At 40.8% G+C, this 18,818-nt stretch overlaps 2 protein-coding genes across 3 annotated transcripts in view; both read left to right on the top strand.

The window, feature by feature from the left end:
- The first annotated feature begins 2,112 nt into the window (after window positions 1-2,112).
- LOC125016713 (NLR family CARD domain-containing protein 3-like) overlaps window positions 2,113-18,818 on the top strand; it is a 28,251-nt gene continuing 11,545 nt past the window's right edge. Inside the window, exons 1-9 of one of the 2 annotated variants that reach the window (XM_047599366.1) lie at window positions 2,113-2,515; window positions 2,589-2,748; window positions 3,134-3,197; window positions 3,418-3,553; window positions 3,637-5,784; window positions 5,898-5,991; window positions 8,087-8,158; window positions 8,298-8,378; window positions 8,871-8,951. In XM_047599366.1, coding sequence (XP_047455322.1) covers window positions 5,912-5,991; window positions 8,087-8,158; window positions 8,298-8,378; window positions 8,871-8,951 — 314 coding nt within the window. In that variant the 5' untranslated portion in view covers window positions 2,113-2,515; window positions 2,589-2,748; window positions 3,134-3,197; ... (1 more) ...; window positions 3,637-5,784; window positions 5,898-5,911. Of the gene's footprint in view, window positions 2,516-2,588; window positions 2,749-3,133; window positions 3,198-3,417; window positions 3,554-3,636; window positions 5,785-5,897; window positions 5,992-8,086; window positions 8,159-8,297; window positions 8,379-8,706; window positions 8,725-8,870; window positions 8,952-18,818 lie in introns of those variants that run through there. The other variant, XM_047599368.1, reaches the window with a different exon arrangement.
- On the top strand, window positions 10,342-18,428 carry LOC125016715 (protein NLRC3-like). Its single transcript, XM_047599369.1, has 7 exons — window positions 10,342-10,475; window positions 11,682-11,901; window positions 13,014-14,802; window positions 14,884-15,057; window positions 15,509-15,682; window positions 15,864-15,910; window positions 17,736-18,428. Exons 2-7 carry the CDS (start codon window positions 11,811-11,813, stop codon window positions 18,266-18,268), a joined length of 2,808 nt encoding a protein of 935 aa, XP_047455325.1. The 5' UTR covers window positions 10,342-10,475; window positions 11,682-11,810; the 3' UTR covers window positions 18,269-18,428.

The following is an 18,818-nucleotide window of genomic DNA, read 5'->3' as shown; positions in this document are numbered from 1 at the left end:
ACCTGGTGCAGTCTGGTGTCATGTTCAGCCTGATTTTTGCCATACACCATGATGTCATCTGCATGGCACACCGTCCCCACCTAGCCCTCCAGCATTTGTGTCATCCGTCATTGAAAATGCTCTGGGGCGGAGGACATCCCAAACGGCAGCCTTTTGAAACAATAACAACCGAATGGGGTAATAAATGTGGCCAGGAGCGCACTGTCGTCTGTGAGTGGAATTTGCCAGAAACCAGATGTGGCGTCTAGTTTAGTGAAAACCTAGTGCACCTCTCAGGAGTGTGATCAACAGCTGGTAAAATATGTCTCTCTCGCTTGACCCACTGGTTCAGGGATGTCAAATCCACACACAGTCTGAGTTTCTCTTTTGAGCTAGCTTTGGGCACTTCTACTAGCCCTGCACACCATGGAGCGGGTTCAGTGACCTTAGATATCACACCCATCACTTCCATCTGATCCAACTCTGCCTTGACTTTATCTCTCAGTCAGAGGGGCAATCGGCATGTGGCAGACAAGGCATGTGGTGTGACATTTGGATCTAGTTCTATCTTGTACGGATCCTTCAGCTTTCCAAGTCTTTGAACACAGTGGGGTAACTATTTTTAATATCTTCACCCACCTGTACTGTGTGTGCTCTCTTCACAAGTGACAAAGCCTCCATGGCTGGGAGGCCGAGCAGTGGTCTCATCAGTTTGGCCACAACATAAACATCCTGTTCTGTTGTCCTATTTCTGATTTCCAGTATCCTCTTACATCCAAGTGCTGTCTGCCTGGAACGTACAGAGGGAACTTTGGCGGTAAGAAAGTCCCATGCTTATCTGCAGAGTAGTGGTTTTTTGGTATAGCTGTAACTTCAGCTCCAGTGTCAAGCTTGAATTCCTTTTCCTCTCCATTTAGTTCCAGAGTTTCTCTCCATTCATTATCAACACTGTTAATCTCAATTCTTATTTCTCCAAGGAAAGCATTATCAACACCATCTGTTGAATCCTCCTGGATCTCATTGACACCAGCTGCAGTCCGACATCTCCATGCATAATCTCCTTTTTTTTTTTTTTTTTACAACATTCTGCATCTTTGGCGGGACATTTTTCCCATGGATGCTGTGTTACATGTCTCCATCTCCCACAGCCTGAGTCCTTGTTTTTACTTTGTGACTTGAATGTTGAGCTGAGTTTTCTCCCATCAAGCCCCTTTTTGTCCCCGTCTCCTCCCCGTCATATCATACAAGGTGCCAGACTGACTTTCATCCACTTTTCCATGCAGTACAGGCTGCAGCTTTTTTATTTCCACGTGGTGACACACTTTGGCGACAGTTTCTGCTAATGTGAGCTCAGGATCCATCTGCAGTGACTCTGATAGTTTTGCATCCTGTAGTCCCACAACTATCCTTTCTCTGGTTAGTTCCTCTCTTAGGTTTCCAAAAGCACAATGTTTTGCTAAACTGTAGACAGCAGTTATAAATGATTAACTGCACTCGACTCCTGGTTTCATCTATTAAACCGTGCTCATTCAAAAATTACATTTCTTTTACTCACACAACGTCTGTCAAAGGCCATTTTGACTTCTTCATAAGACTTCTTATCTGCCTTTAGAGGCAGGACATTCAATATTTTTTCAGCTTCATCCCCTAGAGTGTACATCAGAGTATTTACTTGATATTCTTGTGACTCTTTATTCGGGCTTGATTCAATTCTAAAGCACTCAAAACGTCTTATCGATTTTGGCCACTCACTTGCGTTACTAAAGTCAAAGTTGCCTGGAGGAGCCAGCTGAATGCTGCCTACCATGGAGACAGGTGCTGCTGCCGTCGGTGCTGCAGCTGCCGGTGTTGTAGCGGGTGCTGCTGTCTATGCTTCATCCATGACTTTTCACAGTCCGTTTCCATAGGCTTGGGCAATAAACTGAAAATTTACCGATACCGAAATTTACGACGATAACCGAATTTATTTTGCCCATGTCAGTATATTCGGTATTTTTTTAAAAAAAAGAGTTTTTTGTCTTTTGGCTGTGTGTGTAGGTAGGATGCTCTCCTTAAGACGCTGCACACGTAGTACAGCGTTTGTAGTCACATGACTCCGCCCCATCCAGTCTGTAACAAGAAGGGGAAAAGACGGTGACGAAATGGAGGAGCGTTTAAACGTCGAGTCGGCAGCTGCAGCGCCGGCAGCGGAGGTAGACCTAGTCGAGGAGGAGGAAAAGCAGTAGCTTGTTCCAAAGAGAAATGCGTTTTTAATCGTGTGACATTATTTTGGTTTTAACAAGGAGGATACTGAAAAATTATAAATCTAAGTTGTGCAAAAACACTGTTGTCACCAGCCAGAGCAATACATCTAAACTTTTCCACCACCTGCAATACAATCATGTGGTTGAATTCGAACTCCCTCTCTGCTCCGATGATGTTGGTTCCATTGATCAAATGAGAGCAACCTGACCTCTCCTGCAGATGAAACGGTGGAGGGCACTGATACATGCATCTGTATCCAAAGAATTAGCCACCTGCAAATGAGACAGCTCAGGTGAAAGGTGAAAATCATGCCAGGAACAGAGAATAGTTTTGCAATGCATTTACATCCTCTGCCTTTATTGCAGGCCAGGCCAAGACCTTGTCAATTTAGGCAGGGGCGATCTTGAACTCATTACCAAAGTGATGTTGAAGTAGCAGCTTTGCCTGAGAATAATCCTCCCCTGGAGCCATATGCTGGCAACTCCGAACCAGTTCCCGTGGCTGTCCTCTGGTAAATTGTTCAAGGTAATACAGATAATTACTTCTGCTGACCTTCTGCTCCACACCTTGCTCAAATGCTCTTTTGAAAGAAATACTCTTGCTGGCAATAACATGAGACGTTGCTGATAAACGAGAGCTGATGTTATTGCTTTCTGCCTTTCCATTATGGCACAGATGCTTCCAAACTGCCTTTCATCCAGCGGCTGAGCGTTCATCAATGCATGTTCCAAAGGCTGCGAGGATGTGTTTACTGGTGTTATGGAGCTGACATCTTGCACTTTTGAATCCTTCCACTCATTTTGTCCAGTGGTCCATTGTTGGCTAGCCTCCTGTACTAGCGTAGCAGCTGGTGCTCGGTTAGATGTTGGAAGTGACCAGTCCTGTGACGATTGTTTGTTCTGATTTACAGGTCTGTATGCCTTGGCTATTGGATTGAGCTTGAGGGATTCTATTGCCTTATTTTTCTTTTCCAGGTAAGAATTCATTGCATTTGACTATGAGAAACACTTTGAATGTCAGAGGCCTGTAAAACTGCTAGCCTAGCATTGGATGCGGCTAGCTTAGTTTGCAACTCAAGCTGTTCCTTTTTCCCTGTGAGCTGTTGGTCTTGTTCCTCCAAAGCATGGATTTTCTGTAATGCTGCAGCATGAGCGAGCAACGCAGCTCTTTCAGCCTCTGCTTTAACTCTTGAAGGGGAGGCAGTGCTTGACCTTCCTCTACGGGAGATTTTTCCGCTTGAATGTTTGCTGGCTACATTTGAAATACTGTCCTCTGGATTCACTTCATCATCAACATCATCATGATCCCTTCAATGTTTGTTCAGAACCTGGTACCTATTTTTTCATGTTAGAAAATTAATTCATCATCGCATATCAGTTTGGCTTTGAACCTGTTTCTCTTTTTCATCATCAGGTACAATTCCCATCAAAAAAACATGAACACCTTGGGCTTCATCACACAGATAAGGAGATCATCAAGAACCCCTTGCACCTTTGCTTTATCATTGGTTTGCATAAACACTTGCACCTTTTCTCTTTATTTAGCTTGGCTTTACGAGTGTTTTGTAACCTTTCAAACTTTTAAAATCCTTTTGAAATCCTTTGCAGTTAATGTTAAAACACGTTTTTCTTCGTCCTTTTGCTAGCGACACTGTTACTATTAATGTTTATTTCAACTGATTGCACAATAGCCTCGGTGGGCTCTTTTAGTTTCATGCACATCCATGATGATTTCCCAGGCGATCAAAGCTTAAGTTCAAGTTAATTACCCTCCCTCTTTGACCACCAATGTATTGGATTTTTGCCCCTTGGATGTAGTAAACAATTGTACACACAAACGCGAATGGCCATTCATACGTTTGTAAATAAATTTGACTACTCATGTTGGGCCTTTTGAGTAAACGAACTGTATCGGATCACTTTATGAACTGATTCGTTATTTTCTCAGTTCAGTTGAACAGAGCTCACCCGCGAACACGTGGCCCGCGCATGCATTTTCTGACTCGTGACTCTTCGTGAAACTTTGGTCAATGACGCAGTTAGCCGGCAGATAGCGCAGGGGGATGGTGCGTGATGAACGAGGCCTGTTTTTATTTTTGATTGTTAAAATGTGTTAATATGTTAAAATATACAATAGTGTTTGTTTATCCTTTTGCTTTATCTTTATTTTCCACTTTCATATTTTTTTTGTATTAATTTCAGTAGAATAAAGCATAGACAGTCATAAAGGCTGTACTTTGTTTATTTGAAAGGCTGTAAACGCATCTCTTAGTGTTGGGTCTTAAGCCTTTGTTGCAGCAAATGGAGGAATATAGTGAGTGATTGAGGAGAGGGATCCGGTCAGTGAATGCTACTGATCCACTGATTCACGTTGCATCACTGGCTCGAGTCAGTTTGCGAACGGATCACTGACTGATTCGTTCACCAAGTGAACCACCAGTACGTGAACGGATCAGTTAGTGATTCGTTCGTCAAGTGAACCAGTTCACTGCAGGTCGCGAGTCAGCCTCTGTGTCATTGCCGACCATTGTTTTACATTTATAATTTGCATCGCCTGCGTTGTACTTTTAATCGCCGTTACGATGTTAATGGTGGGGGTTGGACGGGGCAAACATTATTTTTATTTTATTAAATAGTTTTTATTTAACACAAATTATTTAACAGTACACCCCAGATGTGATGTAAATTGTAATGTTAACGCCTGCATTTTTTTCATTTACAACTTGTTTAATTTCCACAATTAAATGTTACTGACTGATTCGATGAACGAATCAATTGAATGAATCATTTTAATGAGCTGATCCGAGTGATACGGTACAGTAAAAAGAACGATGGTTCCCACCACTAGTACAACTCAGCTTTTCACCAGTTAACTCGCAAAACTCTCAGTATTCACTGCACCACCTGAGTTGCTGAGTCATGAGTGCTGGCTGCAATCCCTTCCAATCACTGACATGAAATCCTGAATAGAGAAACGTAGAAGACATACAGCAGGGTTTGAAGGACAACATCCAAAATAAGATTAAGATAAGATTTACAGTGACGAGGACTGATAAAGCCACTCATTAAAAGTTTTTGAATAGACACATATTCCACTCACATTGTAAAAGTAAAACTTCAGAAGTCTCAATACAGTGTGCCTTTCCCAACAGATTGTTAACAAATATCTGCCCTTTGATCAAACAAAGGTAGGCTTATCTACACCAGCGTTCCTGCCCTCTTTTATGCAAGTATTCTGTTTCGTTTTCTTTGGTGTCAAGCAGGAAATAAAGTTTTAAAAAAGATTGGACCTGAAGACAAATACTTAATACAGCACCTTCCTTATATTTCTAGGTAACCGTGTCGAACAAAACACAACAGTTTTTCCATATTTTTTTCTATATCAAGATGATAAAAACATAAAATAAGCTCCACCTCTACTGTAACTTGATGAGGAAGTGAAACACTGTAAAGCCAGTCCAACACTGTCAGTCGGACTGCATTCTTGCCTGACATATCAGTTCATTGGAAGGTCAGAGGAGGACTGTGCTTCTCCTGACATGGACTGCAGCAGCTGAAAAAGGTACTGTCAACGGTCAACTGTTTTATACTCTATGCTTAGCAATTTATTGAAATTCAGTGATAAACTGAAAGTATTCAGCACTCAACCAGCATGTTGGCTGTGTTTGTGTACAGGTGTAAAGTCTATCATGAGTACGTCTAAGGAGAAAGATGAGAGAATCCTGCCACCAAATCACAGTCTGTCCCAGAGACAGACCAAACCTAAGAGGTAAGATCCTGTCGCTACCAAAGAACAACTGAAAGTCTCGATTCTCCTCCAACCTTAGGATTTCGAAATAAAAAACATCAGGTTTTGTTTGAGAAGGGTTGAAATGTTTTTCTTGGTCTTTTGACTCTCAGAATATTACGTGTTCTGGCCTTTCTAGACTGATGTTTTAATGAGGTGTTACAAATCAGAAGACCCAAATGTAAGAGACATGCGAATGAGTGATAAATAGAGAGCTTTCAATAAACTTAAAAACTTTCAGGACAAACAAAAAAGGCACTCCTGGATTTAAGCAAGATTACCTAATTTCTGGACTATTGAATGCACCTGAATGTAAGCCACACCCACCCATTTTAAAAAGAAAAAAGGAATTTGTATATATATAGGCCACACTTGACTATAAGCTGCAGTTGTCCATATTATAACATGAGATATTTACACAGAAAGATGTTACACAAACAGATTTTTTAACTTTTAAATACGTACCGGTAACATACACAAATACATACTGTAAATGCTTTCTTTTCGTTGGCGATTGTTGTGGCTTTCAGTCAGATCTGAACGGTGGAAACACCTCGGCAGTCTGCTCTCTGTGTGTTTACCTAGTCTTCAAGAATGTTTTCAAGTTTGGGCCATCTCCTTTTCTGACCTCTGAAAGCTTTTGTCGTCTTTTTGCATTGAGACTCACAATCGATTCATTGATGCCAAGCTTATGTGCAGCAGTTCTATTATCTTTGACAGCCAGATCAATCGCCTTTAACTTGAAAGCTGCATCATATGCATTTCTTTGTGTGTTTTCCATGATGAGGGTGTGTGCATGAAGCACAAAATGACTGATCTGAAGAATTTAGTGGGAGTGCGTTTGATTTAATTTGAGCATTTTCATTGGTCCACTCTGACCTGTTCAGCGATTTCATTGGTCTGATGTGACGAGGCTAAATATTTTGGACATAAGTCAACCACGTCATTGATTAAGCTGCAGTGTTCTGTTGTGCTCTGGCACCACTATAATGTAAATATATTAGTTAGAATATGAAGAATATGAAGCCTCACATGAAAGTACCATTTATGTTGTGCTCTGGCACAACTATAATATTACTGTTAATGGTATGATGCCTCAGCACCATTTATGTTGGGAATTTTAGGAGGCCTCACACAGGCAGCTGCAAATGTTGTGAATTGTACACCGGCTCCTACAAACAGTGCTGATCAAGGTTATGCACTATAAATGTTGGGCTCTATTTGACATAGAGGGCGCTATTTACGGTTTACAGGTTATTGGATATCAGATTTGTAAAATATTAATATTGAACTATTAATTATTAACATTAAATCCACCTCGGGGAACCAGACAATTTACCAAAAATCAGTCTCATAAAGGTGGGTATGCTAACTATATTTTTTTTTATTATTATATAATCACAAACAATATTGCCTTATTAATAGTAGAAAATTTGAAGGATTTGAGAGTTCTACAGTGTAGAGGTTGGCATATTCACTCTTGTACAACATTAACAGACGAGCAAAGTTTCAAAGAAGGTTTATAGGACACATCTAGAAAATTAAATAACAAAACATTTAACTATTTAGGTGAGCTACATACACTATCTACACATGTGGATGTGTGTGTGTTGGTGAGAGTGTATGATCACTCCAAGATGTGTGCAGGCCTCATGGAAGTTGGAGAGCTGTAGCAGTTGCTCCCGGTGAGGAGCAGCAGCTCCATCTTGGGATGCAAAAAGAAGAGTAAAGTGTGTAAGAGACGAGAGGGAGGGCATCTCTTCCTTTTATTGACATCAGAGGTCTTGGTCTTATGGTGACCAATGGGGGTTAAGAGTGAAGGTTTCACACCTAGGTAAAAAGGTGAAGGTTGGTGGGAGGTTGAGTTCAAGGGAAAGATGGGGCTAAGGCCTGGCAAGACTCAGGTAAGCTCAGATGAGACTGATGAAGGACAAACAAAAAAGAAAGGAGAGTCACAATACACAAAGACAACTGAAATACATAAAGGGAGCAGAATCCAAGATAACAAGAGTCAAACAAGAAAAAAAATCCTCATCTTTTGGATTTAATCATGCCCTGTCTTTTGGGGTCACATCAGAAACCCAGGAGACACAAGCTGTGTGTCCATGAAGAGTAATGGTTCCATGGATCCTCCTCTTGTCTTTAAAAGGTAAGAATAATTTTCAGAACAAGTCAACTAAACTGTTTTTAGTAGTATAATGTCAAACTACAGTAACATGTCTGTCCTCTCAGTTTATCTATAATCACAGACTAACTCTAGGCTGCTGTTACTTCTACACTTCTTTCAGGACTGTGCAGAATACAGGAGACAAAAGCTGTGTGTCCATGAAGAGTGATGGTTCCATGGATCCTCCTCTTGTTTTCAAAAGGTGATTCATAATTCATCTTTAGAGCAAGTCAATTGAACTTTTTAGTTGCAGAAATTGTCTGTGCTAGGAACAGTTTGACTAATATTAAACTACAGTAACAGCTGTCTCTGTATTAATCACAGACAACCCCTGTATACACTTTCAGCTGTAATACGACACAGTATTTCCCATATTCATATCCTCCCGTAAAAGGTAGATATTCGCAGTTTTGTGTGTATAATTAACTAGTACATCTCCTTCGTTACTATATCAGACAACCTGTGCTCCACCCGACAGATACAGGAGACACAAGCTATGTGTCCATGAAGAGTGATGGTTCTATGGATCCTCCTCTTGTTTTCAAAAGGTATCATAATAATCTTTAGCAACAATGAACAGTTCAAACTGGCTAGACAGTGACTAATATTAAACTACAGTAACATGTCTGTCCTCTCAGTTTATCTATAATCACAGACTAACTCGAGGCTGCTGTTACTTCTACACTTCTTTCAGGACTGTGCAGAATACAGGAGACACAAGCTATGTGTCCATGCAGAGTAATGGTTCCATGGATCCTCCTCTTGTCTTTAAAAGGTAAGAATAATTTTCAGAACAAGTCAACTAAACTGTTTTTAGTAGTATAATATTAAACTACAGTAACATGTCTGTCCTCTCAGTTTATCTATAATCACAGACTAACTCGAGGCTGCTGTTACTTCTACACTTCTTTCAGGACTGTGCAGAATACAGGAGACACAAGCTATGTGTCCATGAAGAGTGATGGTTCTATGGATCCTCCTCTTGTTTTCAAAAGGTGATTCATAATTCATCTTTAGAGCAAGTCAGCTGAACTTTTTAGTTGCAGAAATTGTCTGTGCTGGGAACGGTTTGACTAATATTAAACTACAGTAACATGTCTGTCCTCTCAGTTTATCTATAATCACAGACTAACTCGAGGCTGCTGTTACTTCTGCACTTCTTTCAGGACTGTGCAGAATACAGAAACAGGAGCCCAACAGAGTATGGTTCATGGATCCCTCTTGTCTTTAAAAGGTAGTATTTAGCAAGTCAAAAATGGTATCTCTACTCTCTCTGTTTATCTATAATCAAGACAATAGCTATTCCATTCTTTAGATTGCAAAAGGGTTTTTCCCCGCTGAAGACTTTTCTTTTTGTTGCAGAAATTGTCTGTGCTGAGACTAATGTCTGACTAATGTTAAACTACAGTAATATTTCCGTCCTCTCAGTGTATCTATAATCATAGGTGCTATAATCATAGATGCACTCTACCTCAAATATGTGTAATACTGATCTGTCACACTCATGAATCTTTCTTAAATATCATGCACCATTAAGTTATCGAAACATTTTAGACCTTAAACTTTAAATAATCCATTGACTGGACTTCAATGTTCCTTTAACACATGTCTTTAAGTTTTGTGTTGAAAAAAGTGAAAAGGGGAGGAGGAATCATGATATCCTATCAATATTGGGAAATATAGAGGCTTCCAACATTTATTTATCTATTTTTTTTTTTTTTTAACTAGAACTATTACTATAAAATGGTGATAGCTTTTAAACAAGGCTCTACACAATAGGATTTGAAATCAGTTTGAAGTTTAGGTAAACATTAAAACTTGCCATTAGTTGTCAAGATGATAAATCTTAGTAGAAACAATTTAAAAATATAGTTGAATTAATGAAATGGTATGGAATTCCTTTCGTAAGTTTCATTTTTAAAGCAAGTCTAATGAACTTGTTACTTTATTTTTAGATGCAGATATTGTCTGTGCAGGGAACTATTTGTACAAAAACATTGAATTTCTGCCTGTGTTGCTGCTTCCTCCAAACTTTTAACTCTTTCAGGATTGTGCAGAATACAGGAGCAAGCTGCTTTTTGATGCCACTAATTATCTCTACATGTGATATTTACAAATGTCTTAATGTGCTTGGGTTAACAGCATCTCACTGTCCTGATTTAGTGTTTAGTGTTGAGCTACACATGAAAGTAGTCTGACCATCAGTACTAATGAATCATATTTTCTCCACAGGGTTCAGGAGAAATCATCTGAGGAGGTTCACGATGGTCATCAAACAGCCTTGAGCTCAATTTTTGTGGTTAGTAACTGTATATCGTATAGAATATATACCGTACAGTCCATTTTATCTTACAGCTGCACTCCCGGGTATTTATAGGTGTGTTCTGCCTCCACACAGTCTCCTTTGATGAGGACAGGTTCGGGGTGCAACCTGAATCTTCTAAAGTCCACCACCATCTCTCTCATATTGTTGTTCAGCATCCTTTGTTCTATTTTCCTTCTGTACTGCTCCTTGGCCTGCTTGAGCTGGACTCTGAGTTCCTCTATTACCCGCTTGAGCTCCTGTGAATCACCATCTTTGAAGGCTTTCTTTTAGTGGTTCAGAAGGCCCTTGATATCTGTGGTTATCCAGGGCTTGTTGTTGGCAACAACAAGAATTTTATATAGTTCTTAGTGCTGTTCATGTTTCCACTGTTAGAGCCCTGCAATGCATCCCAGTCTGTTCTCTCAAAGCAGTCTTTTAGAGACTGCTCAGGTCCATTGGTCCACTGGTCCACTGGTCCACTTCCTGAATGAGCATGTGGTTGTTGGTAATCTCCTTACTCTTGGTGTATAGCAGTGTTTCTCAATTCCGTTTCTCGGGACCCATTGCTGGTGAAAAACAGGCAGTATTTTGTCCAGAGTTACGTGATTAAAGTCCCCAGAGATTAGCACAAATGCCTTAGGATGTTGTTTGTATTTTAGCAACAGCGCTGTGGATGATGTCACACTCCAATCACAACTCCACATTGGATCGCGGAGGAATATAAAAAATGAAAACAATGCAGTGGCTGAAGTCCCTGGGCAGGTAGTAGGGACTTAGACTTACAACTTAGAGTTCAATGTCCCTGCCGCATGTGGAGATTTTAACGTTCACATGTCCAGGATGTCCTTCTCCTTTGTGCTTACTTTGCGCTTACCACAGGCTCTTGTGTCTCTGTCCGCTCTGACTGTGCTGAAGTCCCACGCAGCTCCACGTTAGCATCTGGGATGCTACCTGTTAGCCACGTTTCAGTAAAGCACAGTAGACTGCACTCCCTGAAGGTCTTGTCATACTTTTTCTGCGCAGCCAAATAAGATTGACGAATGTCAAGGCCTTATTCAGCGGTGAGTTCACGAAACGTGAACGGTGAGTAAGATACTGGTGATCATCGAAGGGAATCCGAGGCTTGAATTTCCATTGACTGAAAGGGAAATAAATGTTAGACTCTGAGTCTGAATTTAAATTAATATTGTTTTATCACAGATTCTAGAGGAGCACATCGTTACTTTTGTGAAGAATGAGTTGAAGGAGCTCCAGAGGTTTCTGGATCCAGAGTACTTTGAGAGCTATGATGATGAGTCTCAGGCGATTAATGGTGAAGAGGAAGAGCAGATGAAGAGCAGCAGAAAAGCTTTTCTGAAAATCGCAATGCAGTTCATGAGGAGAATGAAACAGAAGGAGCTGGCTGACTTCCTCCAAAACCGTAAGAGGCTTTTTTTAAGGTTTGTTAAAGAGTGTGTTTAAAATGTATACACCTAAAGTCTGATAATAAGAAAACATTACAACAGATCTATACTTATTGGCTGCAGACACTTTCCAAACTGTTTGTTCAAGCTGGGGGGGTATGTAAAATGTCTGGGTCAGTATTATATGACTCTGAATAAATAAAACTGACCTCACAAGTATCTGCACCTTTCTTGATTTACGCACCCGCTGGAATTTTGAACTTGAAGATGTATGAATATGGGTGTCGCAAACCACAGCATGGAGTAAACCCAGTCATTATAATTACACACAATTAAAAATGGTGATGCAACCATTTGTGTAGTAAGACAAAGCTATGCCACCGTTACTCAGGTGTTGGCCACTACATTCTTGTGTAAGTTGTTGATCATGAGATATTCAAGTCACAGTTGTATTTATTAGTGGTTTTAAATCCACTAATGAAAGGAGATAGGTTCCAAGAAATATTGCAATTGTAATCCCCCTTTTTTACAACTGTCTTTTGGTTGGCAGTTTCATGGACAGGTGCTATTTATACCTTCATTATTTTATTTTATTTTATTTTATTTTATTTTATTTTATTTTATGGGAATTTTCATGTGGAAAATGCTGCCGTGAGCCCTTAACTTTAATGTGCCCAGTACAAGTGAAACTGGTCACCCTGGACTGTAAAAATTAAACGAATCCAGAGAGAGCAGGAACATCTGGTTAGGTCAAATCAGTGATTTGGTTTCTGAGGACCGCCTGGTGACCTCTGCAAATAAAAAGACCTCAACATTCCACTGAAAAAAAGAGTGAGTGGTGGATAATGATCTAGCAAAGTGAAGAACACTTATCTAAATTTCCTTAGAATTCATCTATCCCCAACCAGGACCTCACCCAAGATTTATTAGAAAGAATTCATCAGACACATTCTGTAACTACAATCAAGTGCTAATCTGGTTCTGTGCTCAAGGTGTACACTAGTAATTATTTACAAATATAATATGTATTATTAGTTTGTATGTGTCATCTTGTTTTATACATTTTCTGCCATTTACTTATATCTGCAGTCTAGTGTAATATAATACATTTTGTCATTTTTTCTTGTAGGAACTCTTGGAGCCTTGTGTCACCATAAACTCAAATCGAGGCTGAAGAAGAGGTTTCAGTGTGTGTTTGAGGGGATTGCTAAAGCAGGAAATCCAGCCCGTCTGAATCAGATCTACACAGAGCTTTACATCACAGATGGAGGGACTGCAGAGGTCAACAGTGAACATGAAGTCAGACAGATTGAAAAAGAATTCAGGAAACCAGGCAGACCACAAACAATAATCAGATGTCAAGATATCTTCAAAGGTCCACCTGGAAGAGATGTACCAATCAGAACGGTGATGACAAAAGGAGTGGCTGGCATTGGAAAAACTGTTCTAACAAAGAAGTTCACTCTGGACTGGGCTGAAGACAAAGCCAACCAGGACATACAGTTCCTGTTTCCATTTTCTTTTAGAGAGCTGAATGTGCTAAAGGAGAGAAAATTTAGTTTAGTGGAACTTGTTCATCACTTCTTTCCTGAAATCAAAGAAGCAGGAATCTGCAAGTTTGAAGAGTTCCAGGTTGTATTAATCTTTGATGGTCTGGATGAATGTCGTCTTCCTCTGGACTTCCACAACAATGAGATCCTGACTGATGTTACGGAGTCCACCTTAGTGGATGTGCTTCTGACAAACATCATCAGGGGGAAACTGCTTCCCTCTGCTCAGCTCTGGATAACCACACGACCTGCAGCAGCCAATCAGATCCCTCCTGAGTGTGTTGACATGGTGACGGAGATCAGAGGGTTCACTGACCCACAGAAGGATGAGTACTTCAGGAAGAGATTCAGAGATGAGGAGGAGGCCAGCAGGATAGTCTCCCACATTAAGACATCACGAAGCCTCCACATCATGTGTCACATTCCAGTCTTCTGCTGGATCACTGCTACAGTTCTGGAGAATGTGTTGAAAACCAGAGAGGGAGGAGCGCTGCCCAAGACCCTGACTGAGATGTACATTCACTACCTGGTGGTCCAGACCAAAATGAAGAAGGTCAAATATGATGGTGGATCTGAGACAGACCCACACTGGAGTCCAGAGAGCAGGATGATGATTGAGTCTTTGTGTAAACTGGCTTTTGATCAACTGCAGAAAGGCAACATGATCTTCTATGAGTCAGACCTGACAGAGTGTGGCATTGATATCAGAGCTGCCTCAGTCTACTCAGGAGTGTTCACACAGATATTTCAAGAGGAGAGAGGCCTGTACCAGGACAAGGTCTTCTGCTTCGTCCATCTGAGTGTTCAGGAGTTTCTGGCTGCTCTTCATGTCCATCTGACATTCGTCAACACAGGTGTCAATCTGCTGTCAGAAGAACCATCAGCTTCTCTTCTGGACACATCTGATCCATTATCTCTCTACCAGAATGCAGTGGACAAGGCCTTACAGAGTCCAAACGGACACCTGGATCTATTCCTTCGGTTCCTCCTGGGTCTTTCACTTCCGACCAATCACACTCTTATACAAGGCCTTCTGGCACAGAGGAAAACAAATTTTTCAACAACTGACCAAATAGTTGAATACATCAAGTTTAAGTTCTGTGACATAATATGTGCAGACAAAAGCATCAACTTGTTTCACTGTCTGATGGAGTTGGAGGACACTTCTCTAATGGATGACATCCAGCGACTCATGAGAACAGGAATGCTGTCCACAGATAAGTTTTGCCCTGCTCAGTGGTCAGCTCTGGCCTTCATCTTATTATCTGCAGACGAAAATTTGGACAAGTTTGACCTGAAGAAATACTCTGCTTCAGATGAGGCTCTGGTGGGTCTGCTGCCAGTGGTCAAGGCCTCCACTAAAGCTGTGTAAGTTTAGGAATTAGCTACTTGTATGAATAAAAATAAAAAATCCAAACAGTTTATTTTTTATTTGCTTTACTTCTTTAGATTGAGTTGCTGCAATCTGTCAGAGAGAAGCTGTAAAGTTCTGGCCTCAGTTCTCAATTCTGATTCTTGCACTCTGAGAGAGCTGGACCTGAGTAACAACGACCTGCAGGATTCAGGAGTGGAGCTACTCTGTGAAGGACTACAGAGTCCTCACTGTACACTGGAAACTCTCAGGTCAGAACTTTATTTATTATGTATTTATTCATTTAAATCAAACTTTATTTATATAGCACTTTTCATACAAAAAATGCAACCCAACATGCTTCACACAGATAAAAACATAAAACATTACAACAAGAAACAAAATCAACCCCCACCCCACCATCCTCCATATACACACATATAGACACATATAAATGCACCTACACATACATGTGCACGCACGCATACGCACACACACTACATATACACAGGCACACACACACTCACACTCATATTCGTATACATACTAAAAGTTGTAGCTTGGGTCACAATTCCTTTGCTAAACGCATCTTGTCCAGGTTCAACAGATTTCCCTAGATGAAAGGCTACATGTACAAATAATCTTCACTGTCAAGAAACAAGATGACTTTAAACATGTCACATCTTGACATGTGATACCAGATGTATGTGTGTGTGTATATAGGCTGTCAGGCTGTCTAATCACCAAGAGAGGTTGTGCCTCACTGGCCTCAGCTCTAAGTTCCAACCCCTCTCATCTGAAAGAGTTGGACCTAAGATACAATCACCCAGAAGACTTGGGAGTGAGGCGACTTTCTGCTCGACTGGAGGATCAAAACTGTAGACTGGCCACTCTCAGGTATGAACAGGCAAGGGTGTAGAGATCAAGTATTTTCAAACTCAAATGTTCTTTACAGAAAGCTTTTGTTATGTTTGTTTTGAGACAATACTTTTGTTATCTTCTAAGGTGATTTCTGTTGATTCATTTGATTAACCATAATATTAGTTCAGTCTATTATTGAACTTTGTTTTTGATCCAGGAAGGACCACAGGGGATCTCAATTTATGCAACCTGGCCTGAAGAAGTGTAAGTTCAACTACTAACAATATCATTTTAATCTGTTGTGTGTGCATGTGTGCGTGCACACGTGTGCATGTGGTGTTTGTACATGCCACTTTTAGAGGCATGTACAAATGGTACAACATAGCTAATGCTGATAGGACAGGTCTAAATTCAGAGGGGCAAAAAAGTATTTAGGCAACCACCAATTGTGCAAGTTCTCCCACTTAAAAAGATGAGAGAGGCCTGTAATTTTCATTATAGGTACACTTCAACTATGAGAGACAGAAGAGACACATTGTAGGATTTTTAATGAATTAATTGGTAAATTCCTCAGTAAAATAAGTATTTGGTCACCTACAGACAAACAAGATTCTGGCTCTCACAGACCTGTGACTTCTTCTTTAAGAGGCTCCTCTGTCCTGCACTCGTTACCTGTATTAATGGCACTTGTTTGAACTCGTTATCAGTATAAAAGACACCTGTCCACAACCTCAAACAGTCACACTCGAAACTCCACTATGGCCAAGACCAAAGAGCTTTCAAAGGACACCAGAAACAAAATTGTAGACCTGCACCAGGCTGGGTGGGAAGTCTGAATCTGCAATAGGTAAACAGCTTGGTTTGAAGAAATCAACTGTGGGAGCAATTATTAGAAAATGGAAGAGATACAAGACCACTGATAATCTCCCTCGATCTGGGGCTCCACGCAAGATCTCATCCCATAGGGTCAAAATGATCACAAGAACGGTGAGCAAAATTCCCACAACCACACGGGGGTCCTAGTGAATGAAACTGCAGAGAGCTGGGACCCAAGTAACAAAGGCTACCATCAGTAACACACTACTCGCCAGGGACATAAATCCTGCAGTGCCAGACGTGTCCCCCTGCTTAAGCCAGTACATGTCCAGGCCTGTCTGAAGTTTACTAGAGAGCATTTGGATGATCCAGAAGACGATTGGGAGAATGTCATATGGTTAGATGAAACCAAAATAGAACTTTTTGGTAAAAACTCAACTTGTCGTGTTTGGAATGCTGAGTTGCACCCAAAGAACACTGTACCTACTGTGAAGCATAGGGGTGGAAACATCATGCTTTGGGGCTGTTTTTCTGCAGGAACCAGGACCAGGAAGCCTGATACGTGTAAAAGAAAGAATGAATGGGGCCATGTAGCATGAGATTTTGAGTGAAAACCTCCTTCCATCAGCAAGGGCATTGAAGATGAAACATGGCTAGGTCTTTCAGTATGACAATGATCCCAAACACACTGCTTGGGCAACGAAGGAGTGGTTTCATAAGAAGCATTTCAAGGTACTTGAGTGGCCTAGCCAGTCTCCAGATCTCTACCCCATAGAAAATCTTTGGAGGGAGTTGAAAGTCCATATTCCCCAGCAACAGCCCCAAAACATCACTGCTCTAGAGGAGATCTGCATGGAGGAATGGGCCAAAATACCAGCAACAGTGTGTGAAAACTCTGTGAAGACTTACAGGAAATGTTTGACCTCTGTCATTGCCAACAAAGTACTGAGATGAACTTTTGTTATTGACCATATACTTATTTTACTGAGGAATTTACCAATTAATTCCCCCCCCCCCATTCTGTCTCTCATAGTTGAAGTGCACCTATGATGAAAATTACAGGCCTCTCTCATCTTTTTAAGTGGGAGAACTTGCACGAGTGATGGCTGCCTAAATATTTTTTTGCCCCACTGTATCCTCACTTTATGAAAGCAGTAGAAGACACATCAGAGTCATCACAGTGCCATTTATTTAAAAGTACATTTATTAAATCATTGACAGTCTTTAAAACTGGTCAGATGGAAAATCCTGCTGTCTTTTATCTCTCCATCAGATGCCTGTGAACTCACACTGGACCCAAACACAGCACACAGAAACCTCATATTGTCAGATCATAACAGAAAAGTGACAGCAGGGAAAAGAAAGCAGTCATATCCTGATCATCCAGAGAGGTTTGACTTCTGGAAACAGCTTCTGTGTACAGATGGCCTGACTGGACGGCGTTACTGGGAGGTTGAGTGGACAGGACAGGTTTATGTAGGAGTGACTTACAGAGGAATTGAACGAAAAGGAGCAGATAACGACTCCTGCATTGGAAGGAATGATCAGTCTTGGAGCCTTAAGTTCTCTGATGGTGAATGCTATGGCCTGCACGAAAATAACAGAATTTTCATCCAAAAAACTCCTTCCAGAAATGAAAGGGTTGGAGTACATCTGGACTGGCGTGCTGGCACTCTGTCCTTCTTCATTGTCTCCTCTGACAAACTGATCCACCTTCATACCTTCTACACCACATTCACTGAGCCAGTCTACCCTGCTTTCAGGATTAGGACGAAGCCATTAAACTCATCAGTGTCACTGTGTTAGATACAGCAAAGCTTATTGTTATTGACACAATGAACCTGAAAGCAGCTTTGTGGGAATGAATTTTACTCAAATTCAACTGCAGATATATGTAACATTACAAACTCATTCATGTGGAGCGTCAGTCTTATGTAGTGTCCACTGTCTGGGAGGAATAAACAAGCCACTGATATACCAGTTTGCCAAGTTTTCCAGTTTTTTCATTTTGGAGCATTTTAGCATTCTGACCATAATTCACCATGAGAGGGAGACAGAGCGAATGAATTGGGAGTCAGAAATGGTAAACAGGTAAAACAGGTACAGTAACAATGTGTGCCGAGAATAACTTCCTAGGCCTACGATCAAAATGAAAACACTAATGCACGATAAATCTTATTACTTGACCATTACTGTAGAACTACTGTTTCTCCAACTCAGCTTTTCACCAGTTAACTCACAAAACTCTCAGTATTATCTGCACCACAGTGCTTGCTGCTATCACTTCAATCACACCATCTGCCCTGTTTATTAAGGTGTTCTGTTTTGTTTTCTTTGGTGCCAAGCAGGAAATAAA

This window comes from Mugil cephalus, chromosome 11 (assembly GCF_022458985.1).
Source record: "Mugil cephalus isolate CIBA_MC_2020 chromosome 11, CIBA_Mcephalus_1.1, whole genome shotgun sequence".
Taxonomy (NCBI): domain Eukaryota; kingdom Metazoa; phylum Chordata; class Actinopteri; order Mugiliformes; family Mugilidae; genus Mugil; species Mugil cephalus.
This window is presented reverse-complemented; position numbering and strand designations above follow the sequence as displayed.